Here is a 21,850-nt window from a genome sequence, read left to right on the forward strand (position 1 = left end):
AAATATTTGAACGAGAAAACATTTGCCATTCATTTATTGGTTCTTCAGTTGTCATGTGAGTGACTGAATTAATGAGCTGTCAAATATTATTTCATGGAGTAATGGGATAAGACTCTAAATACCTGCTCCATCTTAAGTAAGAATACTATAAAAACTATTCACCGCCAAAAGGAGTGTTTAGGATGCCACATGTACTCATGATAGGTATGTACTGTTTTCTGAGCTACACTCCAGCACTAATATGATGGTTGATTTTCATTATCAGTCCCACAGGTTTAGAGTCACCCATGGGAATATACAGGTAGGTATATCTAGGAAGATATGTTGGGAAAGTGTTCGCTGGCAAAGAATGACAGGCCCTGGATGTGGACAATGCCCTTCTCTGAGCTGAATGAGGAGGAGGATGTGAGCTCAGCAGCAGCCCTCATCTCTCTGTGCCCATGCAGTGTGAGGAGCTGCTGCCTGCCCCAGTTCCTTCACCACAGCCCATAGCTCTACGTCTCTCCCCTCCCCCACTTCCCTCACTTCAGGCCCCTCCCCTGTGCCCTATTCCCAGCCTCTCTTCTCCCTTCCAGTCCCCTCCCTGAAACTCCTTTCTCCTCCCTTACCTAATTTTCCTCCCTTCCCCTCTCCTCTCCATTTCACTCCATTATTCTCAGTTTTGTCAATTTTTGGCCCATTCTGCTCCATCCTATTTCATTCAAAAAATGCTATTCAACCCAATAAATAGATCTCATTACCCTCTGATATGGTGGTTGATGATAAATAGCCACAAAGTAAATATTTAAGTTCTGTAGATGAATGATCTTGGTTGCAAACGGTCTGTTCTGACTTGAAAAGTCAAAGTATACACAGACAACCTGTAAATAGAGGCACTTGCTGGCTGTGTTCCAATGCACATTATTTACAAATACACGGGGTGTTATATTTTGCTGACCTTTACCCTAATGGAGATGTAAAATGAACAGGGTGCAAATGAACAGTTGACAGTAAGGTAGCTGAAGTCTCAGTTTTAAATGTGTAATTGTATGTTATTAGCCTGAAATTTGTCTTCTCTGCTGTACTCTAAGTCCTTATGGTAAAGACTGATTTTTTTTTTAAATTTATTTTGCTGTTATCTTCTAAGCTCTAGAGATAGGCAGAGAGCAAATGCTCAGGATGTGACAGCTGAATTGATAAAGGCACTAGGGCATTTATTGCTTTTGGGTCAACGTTATTCTGAAAACAGGACATGGAATTATTCTATGAAGAAGTCACAAATGTGATGGCTGGTCTTCCGTGGTTGGCTCTTTTGTCTGTGGCTCTACCCCCAGTGCTCATGTTATGTATCTCACACATAGGAGGTGCCAGCGAATGTATGGGTAATGGACTAGACAAACGGATGAAGGCTGGAGCAGCACTTGCCCTTGTGGAGCGCTGTCTAAGGGAGATACACAGAGCTGCAGGGGTGATGACTCAAGAGCAGTGGCCAAGTAGGACATGCTGCTTTGTGTGCCTATAATACACATGTAGATTCCACGACGAATAGAAAAGCATCGAGGAGGATTTCCACAAGGAAGGTTTCAGAGCTTGGAACTGCAGCCTAAGAATCAACCACCAGCCGAACAGGTGAGGACTGTAAGAGGCAGGGAAAAGGAAGGTTTCGAGCAGAAAAGATAATGTATGAAGAATGCACAAGGAGAGAAGGTTGGGGTCCAGGATGTTAAGGGAAGATGGAGGAAAGCAGGGGCTGGCTTCCCAAGGGTCAGGTAATCACATTTAAGGAATCTTGCCTTCATCTTTCATCGTCCTATTGAAAGAGTAACTGGTAAGAAATAATAGAATCAGACCTCCTAGTGTTAGAAAGATTATATTCAATAGTAGGAAGCTTATGGGAAAAATAGAAGACCAAGGGACCACTTGATAGTTACTTCCTAGAAGCTAAAAGAAGTTAGTGATTTGTCCATCAGAGCCTGTGTGTGAGCCCCCTGTCTTCCGAATTAAATCATCAGTGGCTAAGCATGCATTTAGGTATTGATTCTTTTCGAATTATGACTTTGTTACCTTTAAAAGACAGACTACATTTTTAAAAATTGGAACGAGGGAAAAAAACCCTTTGCTTCAAGAAACTGCATGAAATGTTGGCATTTCTTTTGAGGTGCCCATGAATTTAAGTGACTTAGGTGCTCCACAGTTTCTTGCTGAGCACTGTCCTTGTCTAACTGCATGTTAGGTACCGGACAACATCTTATGTGGATAGAGCCGATTCAGATCTTCATGAAGATTTCAAATGAGGAGATGGAGCAAAGGAGGCTCAAGTAACTGACATCCAAAAACACTGATGATTCTGATAGAGAAATTTAATCTACTAGATCTGATAGAGAAATCTAAGGTGCTATACAAATGAGTGAGAGGTTGATTTCAGATGGGGCAGTTTTTCTGAAGAAAGATACATAGAATAAGTCCTCCTTGGGGAGAACGTTCACAAAGTCGTGGAAAGGGGAACGGTGAGAGAGAAGAGTACCTGGGTTCTGGGGAAGGAGAGAGCTGAGCCCTGATGGGACAGTGTAACTTCAGTGTGAGGAGGGCCTGGGCACATGGGATAAGTTCACAGAGATCTCAACATGCAAGACCTCGAAGGTCATATCAAGAATTTTTTCTTTTCATTCTTCTTCAGGGCCTAGTCTAATAAATACATAGACCTAGAAAGGATCATATTGGGTGATGTAACCTAGACTTAGAAAGGCAAATGTCACAATCCTCTTTCGTCTGAGGCTCTAGCTCTAAATCGTGAGATATAAGTGTCATCCTCACCACTCATTATAGAAGCTTTTCTTTGCAGTAGATGAAGAGCATTATAGAAAACCACAACCAATCAAAAGCCACAGTTGTGGAGTGCAATCCCAACAGTTAACTCTATAATACAACTCTCACACCAAGGACTCAGGGATAATTGGGGAAGATGGGTGGAAAGACTAAGAGCCAGAGGATTGGGGAGTTTGCTGTGAGACTGTGGAATGATGGAGGAGCCATACCCATTTATTCTCATCAACATGACTGCCTAAACACAAGCTGAACAGGGAAAACAATAATAGACATGATAACATAGACAGGGGACAGCCCAAATAACTAAAGACAACTAAGGAATGTGAGACTGTGAATAATGGCCTTCCCCAGAGAAAAGCAGGCCGATTGGTTATCCAATACCAAATGGTCATGCCATAAAAAAATAACATTATACAGATTGAGCATATATATATATATATATATATATATATATATATATATAGCATATATATATACACATATATATATGTATATATATATACATACACACACACATATATATACATATATATATATATGTATATATATATACATACACACACACACACACACATATATATATATATGTATATTGAGGTAACCCAGGCATGTATATATATACATATATATACATAGACACAAACACACACACACATGAAAGGGTTTGGAGATAGGAAATGGAATTATAATTATTTTATAATCCAAAACAAAACTCAAAATATCATCTTAAAAACTAAAAAAAAAATTTTTTTTAAAAAAAACTGAGAGGACATTGGAAGTTTTACAGGAGACAGAAGCAGATGGCAAGGCTGATTCCTAGACTTCCAATGTCTGTCAGACTTAAGTGCTCACATACTGAGGTGGGAAAAATTGGGGGAACAAAACAGTTTTGTGAAGAAAATAAATCATCATTGCAAAGTCCACTGTTGGTACTCTTTGGCTTTATCCATTCCAAAGAAAGTCAGGAGCTCTCTAAACAGGAGAAAGGAGAGCCAGTGAGTACTTATACCAGGGGATGTTCACTCTTCACAGCTGTGTCTAGTATGGATCACAAGTCTCTTAGCACAAAGCACCACTCAAGAAGGCATCCGTGGATTAGGAATTTGAAGAAACATTCTGATCTTAAATATTATTCCAAGTGAACCTGAACTTTCAAAAGAATATTGCCCAGCAAGTTTGTGAATGTGTATTGCTCATTGTTAACCCTGCATCCGGCCCCTCATTCATCTCCAAGAAATATTTCTGAGTGAAGTTGACTGGATGGAGATGCCTCCAGAGATGTCCATCAACACTCTGCCCAAGGATACTAGCCAGGTGACAGATACAGGATGACAAGTTTCTCGAGTGAAACTGTTTCAGAACCATGAAGTTTGTCAGAATCTAATGTGAGTTTCATTATTTCACTTCAAGGCTATCCTTTCAAAGGGGGTTATTTGGGCAGCAGTAACCTTTCATCATGACGAGAAAAGTATCCAATAACAACCTCCATTTCTAATATTAGGCATGTCGTCTGAGGAATTTCTCAGACACGATCTTCAGTGCATACGATCAGCAAAGGGATGCCGTGGTCTTGGTATGGATCTCAGAAGCAAAGTAAAGGGAACACAAGCAAAAAGTCAAACTGCTATGAGGGAAACTATGATTGGATACTATTACTTCCTCAGAAAAAAAGCACAGATTAGTGTCTAACTTTGGGGAACACTTCTATTCTTATTTGGAATAGAATGGTGTGAAAGTGGATTGAATTCATGGTGTGGCTGCTTTCCACAAAGGCAGAGGACCATTGCTGTTTTCTGATCCCTGGTGTAAGGCCCCTGTGTCACCCTGAGTCACTGTTTTCTGCTCTTAGCCCTCTGTCTTCTGATCCATACCCAGGCTTGCTTTTGAAAATTCCACGCCTTAATAACCCATCCTTTAGTGAGTCATTTTCTCTTCCTCCTTTTATACCTTTAACTGGAAAGTGCACATTAAATCATCTCAAACCATGCATTTTGTTTTAGTTGAAAAAAATATTTATGGCTCTATGTGACCTAGGTTATTTCTAGATTCTAAAGCAGGGGTTCAGGCCTTTCTACTAGGATCCAAGTTCATTGTAATAGAGGTTTCCACGGATGTGAGCTCTGACAGAAAATCAGATTCCCAGTGTTTGGCCATTTAGTCATAGTAATTGCAGTAGATGCCCTGAGCCTGTTCCTCTGGCTTGTCTCTTGTCCCAGCTGTTTACATGCTCTGAGAGCATGGAACAAAGTCAGAATGTTGGGTTGCGCCTCAGAACCACCGCTCATCATTTTAGTAAGATTCCCAGGGTAGCGGCCAGGCAGAGGGCAGTCTCAGAATCTCTCACTCCCTCATCCAGTTGTTCTCACACCCATGTTGGTTGTGGTCTGTGTCCTGGAAGGGGAGGAGGTGTCATTATCACAGGTGTAATGCTTTCCAAGTTAACCCAGATGCTTCTGTGGCAGAGGTTTGCAGTTGTAAAGTTGTTGCTGTTTCCCTAAAGGAAATGGGAACTAACACACATTACAGAAACCATAGAAGAACAGCAAAAATAGACACAGAGGAGCCACACTCAGTGTGGTCTGAGGCAGGGTGCAGACGTGGAGATAGGCCCAGAGTGCAGACAACTTGTCCTCTTAAGGAGCCATGTAATGAATGTCTCTCCAGGGAACCCTTTGCTTCTACAGGGGAAAATATATAATCGGACTTACAGATCCTCCATTCCCTCTGCTGAAACGTGTGAGCTCTGAGGGCTAGAAGCTCCATTTAACTTCCTAGTGACACGGGCTTACCCAAGTTAGTGTGGTCATGGAGTCTGGATCCTTCTCATTCCCCAGACACAGACAGAATCAAATCAATGATTTAATGTTCCCGAATCCTTCACTTACATGTTGCTTAAATGTTACCTTCAGAGTGTTTTCTTTATCTTTGTTTGTTGTTCTGTCCCGTCCTCCCCCATTTCATCAATGAGCATGGACTTTGAAGCTAGAGACCTTTGAGTTCACTCTTTGAGTTACAAAATTCTCTGCTCACTGCTGCCCCATCTGCCAAGCAGAGATAGCAGCGCCCACTGCACAGGGCTGCAGTTAAGACTGAGTGGATTTTAAGATATTGCAGAAATTCTCTAGGGTTTCTCTCCCTCACCTCATGCTCGCTGATATCATCCCTGAAAAGCAGTGTTCACTATCGGTGTCCCCACTCCAGGTAACCCCCCACTTCAGGTAACTCTTCCAGGCCTGCCCTGTCCAGCGATCATTGCTGAGTAAACACTCAGAGAGAGAATAGATCACCTCTTATGCCATGTTCTCCTCAGGTGAGGACTGAGGTCATTGAAAGAGGCCTAACAAATCACTGACTTCAGATGTTAAACTAATGGATTCCAGAAGGCAAATGAAATGGGCAAGCATGGCTCAGACATGGTGGAGTCACTGCGATTAGATATGTGTTGAATCAATAACGCATTTAAAATGGATATGTTTTACGTTTAAAAAAAAATGCTCGCTTTAACCAGCAAAAAGGTAAGGAGATGTTATCAAGGGCAATTTTTCATGCTCGTACGGATTACGTGTTTGTTTTGTTTTTTTGTTTTTTTTTTTTTTTCTAAATAGCCCCACCTCTGTTCTTTTTTTTCTCTTTCTCTTTTAGAAATGCATCCAATTCTCTTCCAGTGGTGTGAATTCATCTGGAAATCTATGACAATCAATTAAGTAAATGAGCAAACAGAATGCTTGTAATTATGACAATCAAGCTATTTGAAACCCACCCTCTTTGGTCTGATACCCACACATCTTTAAGCAATATATTAATTAAACTGTGGGTAATTGTTATAATTAAAATCAAGCTTTGTAATTTTTAAAAATCGCTCAGAGAGAGAAAAGGAACTATCTTAAAAATACATGCAGCTGTTGGTTTTCAACACCACTCACCATCCTGACCAGATTGTCATTTCTGTGGCTACGTGGGGAGACAATATTAGCATACTTGATCCATGTGATTTCTTATTTATAACTGTAGAGATTTTGTGGCTAACACCTTTTACAGGGTTTCTCTATCTCTCTAGATCAAAGTTTGCAAGCTTTTTTGATAAAGGGCCAGCACACACATATTTCAAACTTGCAGGTTAAGACACGAAACTGTATATCTATCTATCTATCTATCTATCTATCTATCTATCTATCTATCTATCTATCTATCTATCTATGTGAAAGCACTTAAAACAAGGCAGAAAGTAACATCGCATGCTTTTCGGATTGATGAAATTCAAAATATAATAGGGCAGTGGCTTTTATTTTTTAGCATACATCAACTACCGGAACAAATAGACTTCCTACTGTGGGAATAATACACTATGTAGACCGAGTTCAATGAAACGGCCCACCTATTTGTTATGAAATCCTTCTTAGCTCATGGAAAGTGGGCTGCATGTAGTTCCTAGACTGTGGGCATGACAGTCTCTGCTTTAGATCTGTGCTCTCTACTTCAGCGTGTGTCTGGGTCACCGGAAGTTCTTCCTAAAATGAACTGCCGAGCTGTATCTAGTGGCACGGCTACAGAATTTGCATCTCTGCTGTATCCACAGATGAATAGGATTTCTCTAATCTGGCACAAGATTCTGAGAATTTTGCTGTTGATGTTGGCTCTCTCATAAAGTCACATGGAGTAGAAAACCGCACATTTTATGTTTTTGTTTGTTTGTTTGTTGTTTACCTACTTTCCTTTTGTGGAGGTATAGTGGGGGGAGGAGCTAAACCCAAATTTACATCTTTAGGACGTGAAGAGCTGTTTAGCTGTATCAAAATAAAGAATTATATAAAACCCCTTCACTTTTTAAATAGCTCCAGGTTTGCTTACGGTTAGCAGCCAGGAGTCAGCATCTCCTTGCATGTGCTATAGAATGTCAGAATAACTTTTATGTTCATAAAACTGTATGTGAATATTCCAAAGCAGGTATGTGGACAGAACATTAAATGATATTAAGCCTTAGACTTAATGTGCCCTGGCTTGCTAAGCAGGTGCTAAACAGCGTGTTCCTCTGAAGGTAGAATGTATTAGCCTTGTCAGCACACACACTTCATTGGATAGTGGAAATACTTCCCTGAAGCCAGTGAGAAGCAGGTGAGAACGATGTCTCCTAAACCCCCGGTAGCCCAGGGCTTGTTTATTGGACCCAAAGTCTGCAAGTTTTGCACTATTTGCTTCGTGCTGTTATGGACAAGCTCTGAGTTGTTGCAACCATTGCTTAGTGTTGAAATTGTCAGGAAGTTTAGAGTAGGTGGTATCAACAACCACATCTCCTCAAAGAGAGCCATTCCAAAGAAGCAGAAAAATGGTACCAGTTCTTCTTTTGTTTATTTGTCCCAGGAGTTTAAAAAATCAGCTTTATGAAACCATGATCTTCCCCTAGACAGATGGGCCTGTACACCAGCAGCGTGCTTTCAATCGACAGTTTACATTTCAAGAGGAGGGTAAAGAAAATGAACAAAAAGACAGCGTTATCTATTTGTCACATGTTGTAACACTGATACAAAAAAATAGTATTCTGATTAGCAGCTTGATTGGCAACCCATGTAACCCTAAATACAAACCCAGAGAGTGCACTTTAACACACAGTTACTTTTGGCAAAACCGTATGTACAATTTTGAACAAATAAATACATAAATACAGTCATTCATATATAACAATATACCTAAATGTCAATTATCATCAAGCGTTTCTAATGAATTGCTCCTTTCATTCACAAGTTACTTCTTGCTTATAAAAAGTATTTTCACCTTTACAGAAATGATACAATCAATTTCCCGCATTGAAGCCACATATTAGGAAAGGTAGAAAATGAATTCCACACACTGTACATAAATATTCCATTGTCTTTTGTTAGAAGAAATTTGATTGAAAAACTCCTTCCTTGACTTCTCTGTAAAGAGTTTGTTTCCCCTCCGTAACTTATCACAGAAGGGGTTTTGTTCTTCCGTATTCAATTCAAATAAAAAACGCTCTTCATGTTTTTGAATCTGGTTATTTAAAAGTACGTTGTTGTATATTGAAACTGCTCCAAGAGGACACAAAGCCACATAAATGACGCACCAAAGAGAAAGCATTTTTCCTCAAAGCAATACACTAAGACACTTTCAAGATTGTACATACTGATGTTATCTAGTACATAATAGAGAAATAATGGGGAATCAGACAGTGTTTAGAAAAATTATTTGAATGACTTCTGGTACAATATTATTGCAGCGCTGAGGACTGAACCCAGAGCCCTTTGCATGCTAGGGGAGTGCTTTACCGCTCAGTCACACCCCCAGCCCCAAAGCACTGGCATCATTGTGAATTTTTTTTTCTTAAGGAAATGGTAGGAATGGCTTAATAAAAACCACAACAATAATTTGACCAGTTTCTTGTCATAGAATTAACAGAAGTAAGAACAATTAGAGCTTTTTCCTTGACAAGTTAAACATTTTTTTTTTTTGAACATCCAGAAAAACAAAGAGCGAACATGCTTAAGGCTATTGAAATACTGGACAAATGGCCTTGCCTCATCAAGTTCCATGCAGAGGAAAATGTTACATGTCAAGCAGATTTTAGCTGTACATACAATTGAGGTGACAAAAAAAATCACTTTTAAAATATGTACATGTAATCTTCGGTGTCTATTTACATGTTTGTCATACGGGCACTGTGTAGCATAAAAAGGTTAAGAAACAGTCCTTTAAGACATATGATTTTCTGTTTTTTTCTTTTTTCTCCTTTTCAAGATTAGGGCTCTATGCATATTCCACACATACATATAAAGCAGTTCATAGATGTACATACACGGCTATTGTAATGTGAGATTCTTGGCATGAGAAGTGGCTTGGCTGAGCATGGGGCAGATGCAAGGCCATTGTGGGAGACAGAGACTGTGTTCAACTGTGCAAGTGGGAGGCAAATGAGGCATGAGGGCATGAGGGCATGAGGAGACTTTCCCAGCGACTGGAGCTCACAGCAGCTGAGGCCGGATGGTGAGAGAGCAGCTCACCTTGTCCTGCTTCATCTCTTCCCAAGCCGTTTGACACTACTCAATAATAATAATAATAATAATAATAATAATAATAATAATAATAGAAATCATAATTTTAAAGGCTGGGAAGTCCTGTATCATTTAGTAATTTAGGGCTAATGAGAGATCTAGTGTTTCCTAGCAAGAGGTTATATGATTGTGGGATTCCATTTTATTTCTTTGTCTCCCTATTGCTATCCGCTTCTAGGGGGGTACTCCAGAGGTCATTACACAAATGAAATAGATAAAGGAAACAACTCCTTCAGCTGTGGGGCTTTCCTTGCATGACAACAATGAGTTCCCTATGGAATGGTACATGTACAACAGGGAGGTTTGCTGAGGGCTTATCTAACTTCTGATGGAGATTAGCTCTACTTGTCCTAAAGATTTTTAAGAATTCAGGGCAAATGTTCAATTCCTAAAATTTAAGTTGTCAGGATGCATTTTGCAAAGCATATGCAAAGCTCCTCCCCAAAGCAAAGCAGATGCTCTTGCTTTAAACATCCTGGGATACCAAGGCAACACACTGAGGTGACACATTTGTCACCAAAACCGGAAACATGGCAGAGAAATCGAAGCTTCCCCAGTCAACTAACTTAGAGGCAAGGAAACATCGAAAGTCTTGGAAGAATTAGGTACACTGATATTTCACAGTCAATCTTTATTTTGGTAAATTGTTATATCAGGATGATGTTACCATAGCGGATGACCGTCTTTACAATCACTGTAATCACTTTAGCATTTAGCACAATGCGTGATACATGGCATTACATAGCACCTTTTAAACTAAAGATCTCAATATGTTTATTTAGCAAATGTCATTTGCTCTCACAGTATCTGTGAGGTAGATGTTTCTTTTTAGCCATTTTACAAATGAGCATACAGAAGTACGTCAAAAATGAGATGCCTGTTCATGTGGTCCATATACGTTTGTGGCGTCAGTGGGATCTGAACTCAGGCGTCCCCGTTCTTCCTTCCCATGGATCTCAGCCACAGAACCTCCGGAACATCTCAAAACAGCTTTGTTGCTAAAGGTACTCGAATGCTGTGGATGTTAAGAGTATTATGTTCATTGGTAGCAGGGCAACATCTTTCAGTGATACTAGTAGGCGTTAAAGAGTTTCCCAAATCCGTGAGAGGGGCAGTGGGCACTATTGCTAAGCTTATGCTAATTAGATCGGATACCTAGATTCGCTTTCTCAATTGTTGTGTATTGCTTCCCGGCCTTCCACCAACTTGATTTCTACACCTGGAGACATACACCTGCCTGATCCCAGGACTGTGAAATGCACTTAGAGGCATTATATGGAAGGAAGCAGGTGAGAGTACTACATTTTGGCAGTCTCCTTGGTGGCATCATGTAATCTTTGTTCTGAAAAAAGAAAAAGTTTATTTTTTTACTTAAAGTAGCATTTTATGTATACCTCACCTGCTGACCAGATTTAATCCTTGGAAGTACAGGCTGAGGTGTTTTCTATACATACAGAATAATTGATTCTCAAGTTTAAATTCCCATCTATTTCATCACAGTCTCTCTACCAGGAATAAAATCACTTATTGGTAGAATCTCTCATTCTGTTTGCATTCCATCGCAACATATGTAAAAATGCAACTGGACAAGAGCACACAGCACTGATATTCACACCCAGTGTGTCTTTCTGACTGTGTATCTTTTCTGGCTTATTCTTGTTTTTAAAATAGAGTTACTACTTACTTTTGAGGAGATGGTATGAAAACCTCACTGTGAGTTTCTATTTGCTGACCAGATGCACAGTGTATGAATTCTAGCAGTTATCGAAAGTCACCCTTTTAGATAAATGGCAATGTCTTGGGACCTGAGAATGAAATCTGGCCCTTCTAACTTACTCACTGTTTCTATGACCAAGTCAGTATTTGTAAATTACTCATCCAAGAAAGAAGCTGGAAACAGGAAGCAAAAACTTTACAAAACCCCCTTATCACTTCATGTTCCCTGGGTGACCCCTGCAAAATACCAACACCTTAGTCCCCACATCTTAGAAAAGAAACTTATTTACATTGACTAAAAATCTTAACATCTGAGATGCTTCTTGCTTGACATGTCATTCCAGATTCGGTGCATTTCTTCCGGGGAGATCTGGTGGACTGTGATGACGCGACGGTACCTGCACAAACTGTACGCCATTTTCCAATGATTGAAGCCACTGTTCTGGAAAGGATGTATGCCTAGCTTACGAAGACACAGTCCCACATACACATCTTCAAGATGAAGCAGCCTGGTATGGAGTGAGGTCTTGTAAATGAGTTCAGCCACATCAGCAGAAAAGATATAGCCAGTCCCCGAACAGAATGGAGGGTAGTTGCTGTCAGGGTACAAGTCCCTGGGCATATACCATTTACTGCGGACGTCCCGGATCGGCCCACCATTGATGACATAACCAGTAAAATACCTTCTTCTCGGCTTGGTAGAGGGTTTCAGGAGTTTATAAATAAGGTTGTCCATGTTCACAAAAATGTCACTGTCTGTTTTCATGACATACTTGGCTTTTGAACAGAAAGTGGCAACCCATCTCATCCCCATTAAGGTTTTGAGGGTGAGGTTGTGGTAGGAGTCAATGAAGTCCTCTACGATGATGTCGTGGAATATCTGGCTCTCTTGTTCCACCATCTGGTTCAGAACAGGATCGGCATTTTTGCCCAGGAGGAAAAGCGTGGCTATCTTGATCCCTTTGAAGTTGTTCTCATCCCCCCACGTCTCCCGGATTGCCTGGCGGGCATCAAATTCCTTGTGTGTGGTGCTAATGAGGATCACAAGGAAGGGGATGTTCTTCTCACATTTGTTGGGCTCATTTATAAGAAATTCGAAAGAATGTGGGTTTATAGGTCGAGTTCTTATGTTGCCAAAGGTGAAGTTCTTCCTGGCAACTGTTAGGTGACTGAATGGCTTCGAGCCAGTGTAGGATGAAGTAGGTCTCGTAATGCTCAAGTACCAGAGAGCGCTGGCCCAGCACACAACGGTCAATACATATAGGCACGAGACCTTTGAAGCCATTGTCTTGAGACACGTCTAGTCCAAATACTGAAGAACACACGTTTTGGTCACTAGTTTCTTGTCCTCTCGCAAAGGCAGCATATTACTCAGCAATCTAGATATTCTGCCAGAGAGGAGTTAGTTGGCGGTGTCCCAGGACCTTATCTGTTCTGTGGCATCGGCATATTCACTTTACGTTCTTCCAAACCTGATGGAAGGTCCATGCCTCAGAAATCTTCCTCAGAAATCTGCAAAATCAATAAAGCATAGTTTTATTCCAGTTTACTTAGCCATTTTCAAATTTTTGAATAAACACAATAATGGTGTAAGAATTGCCAGTGATGACTAAAATAAACACGGTCACTCATTTTCATAAGCTCCGAGAAGCCCCACACATAACCTAGCTTCTCCTCTCTGTGAACAGAAATTGTTTATGAATATTGATATTCAGTACATGAATACATTGACCATGAGCTCTAGGTGACTGGGGAGTAAAACTAATGTCAGTAATTTTCTAAACAGGATCTCCATATTGAGAACAGGCTGTCCGTGCAGTTGGTTGCTTTTTAGCTTAAAATGTTTCAGACAAGTGTACACACAGTTCAGGTCTCTTTCATTTCTCCAGCTTTGAGCTTTTAATTTGAGCTTTTAACAAACAAACAACTCTTAACTTTGCTTTCTCCAGTTTCCCATTTGAAAATGTGTTGATCAATGCCCACAAACCTTTCCTGGTGCTGTGCTTACTTAGCTCACACTTAGGAAGAATTACTGCCTGTTCCTGACCTGGCAGTGGGCATAGCTCTTACTGTGTAATTCTGCTTTCTCCAAGGCTTCAGGAAATACTCATACTCCTTGTTATGGCTGGGTATAAAGTACTGCCCCAAGACACTCATTTACTTAAAGTTTGGTCCTTGAAAGGTGGGACATAGCTGGAGGAAAGGGGTCCTAAAAGTCATAGCATTGAACATACACCTGATCTCTGATCCCTTCCTTATTGCCTGCATCCTTCTTCCAGGAAGTGAGCAGCTTCCACTTCTGCATTCCCCCTCCACCATGCCCTTCTTCCTCACTGTTAGGTGTCTACTTAGGCACTAGAAGGTTTCAGGGACACTGAGCTAGACCTCTCCCTCATAATCAACAGCCTACAAAACAAAGACTGGAGTTTCGGGACTCTAGTAACTGATCAGAAGAACAGTATCTGAGTCATAGCTCTCAGGATCAGGATGGGAGGAGACTTGCCTTGGGAAGTGGCCTGGCATGTCATTTGTAGATAACTAAGCCTGGCTCCAGGAATCCTAAACCTTGCGCATACTGCATTGTACTTTCTCGTAAGAGCAAAGAAGATCATTGCCTGCTCCATTAAGAGTCAATCCAGTTGTTCCACCAACTCATTGAATCCCTAGGACAAGGTCCCTCTGGTAGAGCTGTGTGTTCTAGAGACGTTAGAAAGGGTATAAGCCCTTCTTAAAACGTAGACTGATACAATGGTTCCTCTGACCACCATCCACTCTGTCTTCAGACTGTGCTCTGCTCTTCTGTACCTCTACACCGGGCTCTGCATGGCTTGTCTGAGTTCTTTCAACTGTGGTCTCAGGGACCAAGGGGAGTCCAGACTGAGAAAGAAGCCAAGAAATATTAAGCCAAACATCCGGAACTATCAAACAAAATAAATCTTTCTTCTTTGTATGTTGTTCTCTGAAGTACTTTGGTTACCGTTACAGGAAAGTGACCAAAACACAGAAGCTGCCAACTACCCAACCTGGTTGATTTCAGGGTTTTAAATGGAATGGGATTTCCAGTTTTCAATGTCCCTATCTATCTCTTCCAGGAAATGATGCTGGACGTTAAAGAATTTTTGTTTATGCATTCATTAATTTATTTTACTGACATGGCTCTACATGTTGATGGGTATAAGGAGAGAAACAAGTAAGCTTAACAGCCACAGATTCAATGAAGATATGAAAGAAGACAAACTGGTCTTCTAATGAAGTTGTTCTTTGAAACACTGATGCTTTCTAAAAGTGTCATTGTTTTTTAGAGCTTATAAACTTATCCCAGTCAAAAATATGTCCATTAACATAAAAAATTCTTCCTTCCTAGTTAGAGCAGAATTCAATAGCCCTGGAAGGCAGAGGCAGAGTCTCCTAGAGAGACAATTGTAGTTAGTTTTCGCTAACCTGACATTAATTAAAATCACCTGGGAAACAAAAACCTCAACTGAAAAATTGCCCATCAGACTGGCCTGTTGGTGCCAGTGAAGATGTGGGAGGGGCCAGTGTATTGTGGGCGGGAACCACCAGATGATAGTTCTTGGTTGTACAATCAAACAAGCAGAGAAAGCAAGTGAGCAGCCTTTCTCTGTGGTCTCCACTTCAGCTCCTGCCGCCAGGCTCCTGCCTTGGTCTCTCTCAAGGGTGGATTTCACTCTGTAAAACCAGCTCTCCCAGTTGCTTTCGGTCATGGTATCTATCACAGCAACAGAAAGCCAACTAGATTTGTGCTTAAATAGACATGTCAGAAGAATTTAACCAGGATCATGAATGGAAAAATCATATTTCTAAGTTCAAGAATGAAAACGAAACACAAAAATACAAAATAAGCAACAGCAGAGATAAAACCCATACTCTTGTCTGAGCTGAGAGCTAACAATCACACCAGCAATAATTCATTTTTTGGTTGCTGTTTTAAGTGAATAGTAGGGTGATTTCAAGCCACATGACTTTTGCATAGTCAGGCCTCCATCCAGTGAGAACTCCATAACATATAATCCAGTATTCCTAGGTTCCTGGAGAACATTTCTGCTTTGAGGTACACTAAAGCTAATAGCAAGAAGGTCATGATACATGGCTTCACGAAAATGAGGAAGTTTTGATATTTCGGAGGAAGTGGTTTTCAACCTGTGGATCATGATCCCTCCAAAGAAGTCACCTATCAGGTCCTGTCTACCAGATATTTACGCTGTGATCCATAACTGTAGCAAAATTACAGTTATGAAGTAGCAACAATCTTTTTTTTTTTTTTTTTTTTTTCATTTGCAGGTTACCACAAGCCAAGGAATTGTGTTGAAGGGTAGTAGCTTTAAGAAGGTTGAGAACTGCTGGTTTAGAGGTAAGAAAAGGAACTGAGGAAAACTAGTAGTAGAGAAGGGCCTTTCCAACTTGGAATATACAGATATTGACTTCATTTTAGCCTCAAAGGCTGGTGAATGAGTATCATGATGTTACTGGAAACCAAGCTTTCCCATGATCTCATCTTGTATCTTCTATTCTTTAAGAATACCTTTATCATCCTTCTGTCCTTATCCTTTGTATATTTTCCTACTAAATTGGGAGCCAACTATTACTTAGCTGTTAAGGAACTCTGAAGCAATTTGGTGCAGAATCAGGTTATCGTTGGGGGAGATTAATCAGACAAGTAATGGAGGATTTCTGTAGTTATTTGATCTCCTGTTTTACTGTCCCTACAGAGGCAAATTACTATCCTCCACTTCACAGCTGTCTTCATTTAAAATTTGTTCGTTCATTTGGTTCATTTGTGAGTTCACCAACCATGAATCTAAGAATTAACCAAATACTTGTAACCCTCTTTGCTACAGAGTATTGAGAAAGGACAACTAGGACCCAAACCTTGTCCTGGGACCTGCTGTACTAAGGGGCTAAGTTTCAAGCAAGCAATTAAAATAATTTCAACATGAAGCTTTTGGAGCACACGGGCATAGGCTGAAGAAAAGAGTATTTGGGGAAAAGGCACAGTATAGTAGACTAGACACAGAGACATTCCAGAGTCCATCATTCACACATGCTACAAGGTGGGCCCCATTTTCTACCCATCCTTAGTCAAGCAGCGATGGGACAATGAATGGAGCCTGTAAGTCAGAGAAAAAAAAGATGAGCTAAATTGAAGCTTCAAACACAGCTCGGGATTACCTAGATTGTGCTTGCACAGAAAAGAAAGAAAGAAATATTCAAAAAACATGATTGCACAAGAGACCGTAAATGGTTATGTAAAGATAAAGGACTGGGTAGTTACTGATGAAGGTGGTAAGAGGTGTGTCTATAGAGAGATGCAGTGGTCCTATAGGCAGCATCCAGTAACCTTTCTGAGCTGAGAAGCCACTTACTTATCTGTGTATTCTAATACTAGGAGGGAGGATTTTACTTTCCCAGATCCTGGCCACTGATTTCTACACCCATCCATTTTTCTATATTAAGGATTTCTTTTTCTTAATGTTCTATGTCCTAAATGAGTGAGAATTTGTTTTAGGACATCTTTCATAGAGATTTTGGTCTGGACCAAAGGTTTGTGTAAATGCAGGTACATTCAGAGTTTAGAAATATAAGAGAGATAAATGAGAGTGTGAAGAAGGCTTTTATACTTACAGATACTCTCCACAAAATAATGAGCAGTCTTACCTAAACAGCTAATGCACATGATAAATTTTAGCATTATTACTTTTAGTTTTCATACCAGTGGCTACAAATTACTATTATTTTGAGTTTTGAGACAAGATCTTGCTACATAGCCTAGGCTGGCCTTGAACTAGTGACCCTCTTTCTCAGCCTCCGGAATGCTGCGACCACAGAAATGCACCACCACACCCAGCTCATTATCTCTTGTTTTAAAATGCATATACCAAGAGGCTGGAGAGAAGCCTCAGCAGTGTTAAGAGCACTGGCTGCTCTTTCAGAGGACCCAGTTTGATTCTCAGGATCCACATGGCAGCCCACAACCGACGGACGGTGACTCCATGGAATCCTATTAACTCTCTGGCCTCTGCAACCAAGCATGCAACGGATGCATACAAGATACATGCAGGCAAAAGACACATACATATGAAATAAATATAAAATAAAACAATAAACTGCATATACATCAGAATAGGTGTCGTGCGTTATGCTGTTATGTCTGGCGTTCTATTCCGCTTCATAGAGTACCGTTACTTACAGTGTTTCAAGAAAGGCGTGTCTTCCCCCACTTTGCAGGTGAGAGAAGGGAAACTCAGATGTGTTAAGTACCTCAAGATCGTGGCCAGAGCACTCAGCTGGCCACTGGCCGCTCTCCAGTGGCCTGTGGCCTGTTGGGATAACAGTCCTTGTGGTGGATGGAAATGCCACCCTAGTCTATGCTGGTATCTCTTTGTGGCTCATTGGTTTTTCATGTCAAGTGAGCTGAACTGGAATGTGAAACACAAGTAGGAATTATCTGGAAGGAGCTGGGGGATTCTAGTCAGAGCATACAGTGTATGCAAAAGGCATGAAAATGAGAGAAAAACGTGGACACCAGGACAGTACATGCTTCATCTTGGCACGCCACGCACTGCACTGAGTCAATGCCGTGGGGACCTTTGATTAGTGGAACATGCTCACTGCTAAAACCAACCAACCAACCAAACGACAACCACACACACATTAGCATTTTGCCAGTGAGGGGGGTGAGGAAACACCAATAGTTGAAGGATTTCAAAACATTTCGCATTGCATTTCGCTGAAGTCCTGAAGGCCATGCACACACGGAGCAGAGCGAACCACTGTTTCTATTGAACTTGTATTTCACCAGAAGTGGGAAGATAGGTACAGCAGCACATCCCGGATCAATACTAAATGCAAGTTAGCAATGACTCGATTAGCGATTAGCACACATAAACCAAAGAATGTGAAATACGAAGGGGAGACAGCGTGGAATCTGAAGAGCGGCAGGAATGTGCACTTACAGCTAAAGGGAAAACAAAACCGAGTTCTTGAGTTCTTGGGTGGCCACACAAAGATATGCCTCTGGGTCAGGAAGTACTGTGACTAAAGATGAGACCAAGTCACATGATGCACAGACCTCTAAAGATTAACCTCATGGATGCCAGAGGATGTGGTTGGCAACTGGCCAGTCATGTTCTCATTTACTGTTTGCGTAATGCTATGTTGTAATTTGGATTATCTTTGTCTCCGTGGCCTTAAATACAAATTACGAGCAAAAAATAACAGCCTGTTTACCTCTCCATGTGTCAGAGGTCTTCACAACCATTGCCAGATTGTTTGTTTCTGAGGGAAGGGTTTAGCTAAACTTCAGCAGATGGGAAGATTTTGACAGCTTAGTGCTCATGGCTTGGGACCCTGAGCATGGAGATCGATTGGTTCTTTTAAGAATATAGAGTTTGTCTCAGGTTTTGGTTGGTCCTTCTGGGTTTGCGAAAAGCCAATAGAGGTGTTTGGAAAACATTTCTTTTCGTCCTCAAAAACTCAAAGTCAGAGACCCATTACAAAGTCAAAAGGAAAAGCAGAGCCAGAAGTTAAGGGCAATACTGACTTCACATAGCAGAATCTTCTGGTGAGCTGGACAACAGTTTTTAGAATCTCGTTTAATGGGCAAATTAATATGTTAGTAAAACAGAAAGTGGCACACATAACATTTATCATACCTTTTAGCACTTTTAGCACAACTTCAAGATACTGAAGACACATTAACTTGTCATCTGTTAAATATGCATCCCTCCAATAGGAACATTCAACTAGAACATTTGAAAGATGTTCCCTCCAGTGGCCTCACGCTACTGCTGATGAGCCCATTCAGAGAGCTCTCCAGTAAACACCCACCTCCACCTTTCAGGGAGTTAATGGGGCAGGATTTTCAATGTAAGTAGCACATGTTTCTTTTAGAAAGGGCATGGTGGATTGTCTGATATTTTGAATAAATTAATTTTTTAAACCCCTAAGCTGTCTAAAAAGTATCCTCTTATTTGACCAGAGGGAAATTCTAGTAGAGAGTGGTCAGGGTAACTAAAGAGTTCTGCTTACTTGTGTGTTCATGTCCATCATGGGGCAGGCAGGGTAATGTCTAATTGTTTTGTTTGCCTTAACTAGGCTAATGGATGCCCAAAAAGCTACTCTATATGTCTTTTCAGGTGTTGAAAGTATTAGAAATATTAGACAATGAAAACAGTCCTTCACCAAGGCAGGTGAGTGCCAAGTAATCTGTTAAGAGCCTTAGTAGCAGGATCCTCTTCGTTCTTTACCACTGACCCTCTCAGTCCTCACTGACAGGCCATTTCCATTCCTTTGTGACAGCTGCCAATTTGCAGAAACACTTTCCACCAGGGACCCTCAGCAGCCACACTGGCTGGGATGTAGGCAGGTGATCTTTCATCTCCTGCCATTTTAATCTCTCCAGACTTAGTCTTCCTTACAGAAGTACTTTCTCTCTCACCCTTCTTCCTTTTCCTGGGGACTGTGCCTCTGGGTACCAACCCAGGTCCCATTAGCTCTTTCATCTCTCTCTTTCCATATTTATTCTTTACTCTATTGTAGCACCTGTAGGAACCCCTCCTCCTACCCTACGTCTTTTCCCTGGGGACAATGCCACTTGGTACAGACCTAGGGTACCCTTAGCTCTTTCTGGAAGACTCTCTCAGCCTTCTCTTCTACCATTGTGCCACCCTTAAACCTGCAGAAATACATTCTAGCAGGAATCCCCAATGGCCACAATAGGTTGCATATAGATAGACATTTTTTACTATCACTCTTGTCCTCCATTCTTGTCTTTCCAGACTCTTAGTCCTGTGGCAGCCTGCCTGAAGGAGTCCCTCCTCTCATCCTACTTCCACTCCCTAGGGACCTCTTGGTGTATACCTCAGTCCCCTATCTCTTTCTTCCTGTCCTTTAAAGCTTTTCCTCCTAGCCCATCTTTATTCCTTTGTGTCAGCCACTGACACAAAAGCATTCTTTACCAGGTACCCCATAGCCACCACACATGCCTACGATCCAGAATGGACAAGAGCAACCAAACAATGGAACACAGACACGAACAGCCAAGACAATACACACACCCCAGAAGCTAGTCACTATGCTGCAATAGGACCTCAGAAATGTGATTTAGCTGTAGTGCAAGACAAAGAAATCAAAATAGCATCATATTGCTATGTTCGAGAACCTTAAAGAGGGTATGAACAAATGCTTTAATGAAGAACATGAAACAAAAATATTTGAATGAAATAATGAAAACATTTCAAGACACAAAAGTAGAAATAGAAACACTGAAGATGACTCAAAACGATATAAAGCTGGGAAGAGAACCTCAGGATGTAAAATAAAAACCTCGGAGGTAAGCTTAACCAACAGTTTGTAAGACGTGGCAAAAAGGATTTCAGATTTTGAAGACATGGTCGAAGAATTGGATCCCTCAGTCAAAGAAAATATTAAATCTGAAAACACTCCAGGCAGACACATTCAGAAGATCTGAGACACTATTGGAAGACCAAGCCTATGGAATACAGGAATAGAGGAATGAGAATAAACCCATGTCACAGGAATAGAAAATATTTTTAACAACATTGTAGCAGAATAATCCCCCAACCTCAATTAACTAGAAGGTGCCTATCAAAGTACAAGAATAATACAGAAAAACAAATAGATATGATCAGAAAGTAAAATCCTCTGGACACATATTAATCAAAACAGCAAACATAATAAAACAAGGATATTAAAATCTTCAAGAGAAAAAGACCAAGTTACCTACAAAGGCAGGCCCACTAAAATAACTCCTAACTTCAATAGAGACTCTGGAAGACAGAGGTCCTGTATGTGTGTTCTACAAACCCTGGAAGATCACAGATGCCAACGCAGACTGAGCAAAACTGTCAAACACAACTTATAGAGAAATAAAAACATTCTATAATAAAACCAAACTTAAGCAATATCTGTCCACCAACCCAGCTCTACAATGGACACTAAAAAGAAAGCTTCAGTCTGAAGAGGTTAATTGCACCCCAGAAGACACAGGAATAAACAACCACAGAACAGACTCTCAAAGAGGGGTAAACCCCACACCATAACAATAAAATAGCAGGAATAAATAAACACTGATCATAGATAGCTTTCACTATTAATGGTATCAATTCTCCAATTCAGACTAACAGATTGGATTTAAAACACAGGATCTATCTTTTTGCTGCATCCAAGAAACTCACCAGCCATCATCAAGAATAGACATTATCATAGGGGAAAAAAGATGG

General features: G+C 40.8%; 1 protein-coding gene and 1 long non-coding RNA gene across 12 annotated transcripts in view; one reads left to right on the plus strand and one right to left on the minus strand.

Moving 5' to 3' along the window:
- Positions 1-8,134: 8,134 nt before the first annotated feature.
- The window catches only part of B3galt1 (beta-1,3-galactosyltransferase 1), a 561,105-nt gene continuing 547,389 nt past the window's right edge, over positions 8,135-21,850 (minus strand). For 9 of the 11 annotated variants that reach the window (XM_055600190.1, XM_055600191.1, XM_055600197.1 and 6 more), the window contains one exon: positions 8,135-13,100. In XM_055600190.1, coding sequence (XP_055456165.1) covers positions 11,893-12,873 — 981 coding nt within the window. In that variant the 5' untranslated portion in view covers positions 12,874-13,100 and the 3' untranslated portion in view covers positions 8,135-11,892. Of the gene's footprint in view, positions 13,101-18,562; positions 18,625-21,850 lie in introns of those variants that run through there. The other 2 variants (XM_055600198.1, XM_055600199.1) reach the window with 2 other exon arrangements.
- LOC129671328 (uncharacterized) lies at positions 12,027-17,668 on the plus strand. Its single transcript, XR_008719337.1, has 3 exons — positions 12,027-12,100; positions 15,891-15,960; positions 17,412-17,668. It is a non-coding gene; the product is annotated as an uncharacterized LOC129671328 (long non-coding RNA).

This window comes from Psammomys obesus, unplaced genomic scaffold (assembly GCF_907164565.1).
Source record: "Psammomys obesus unplaced genomic scaffold, mPsaObe1.curated_primary_1811, whole genome shotgun sequence".
Lineage (NCBI taxonomy): Eukaryota > Metazoa > Chordata > Mammalia > Rodentia > Muridae > Psammomys > Psammomys obesus.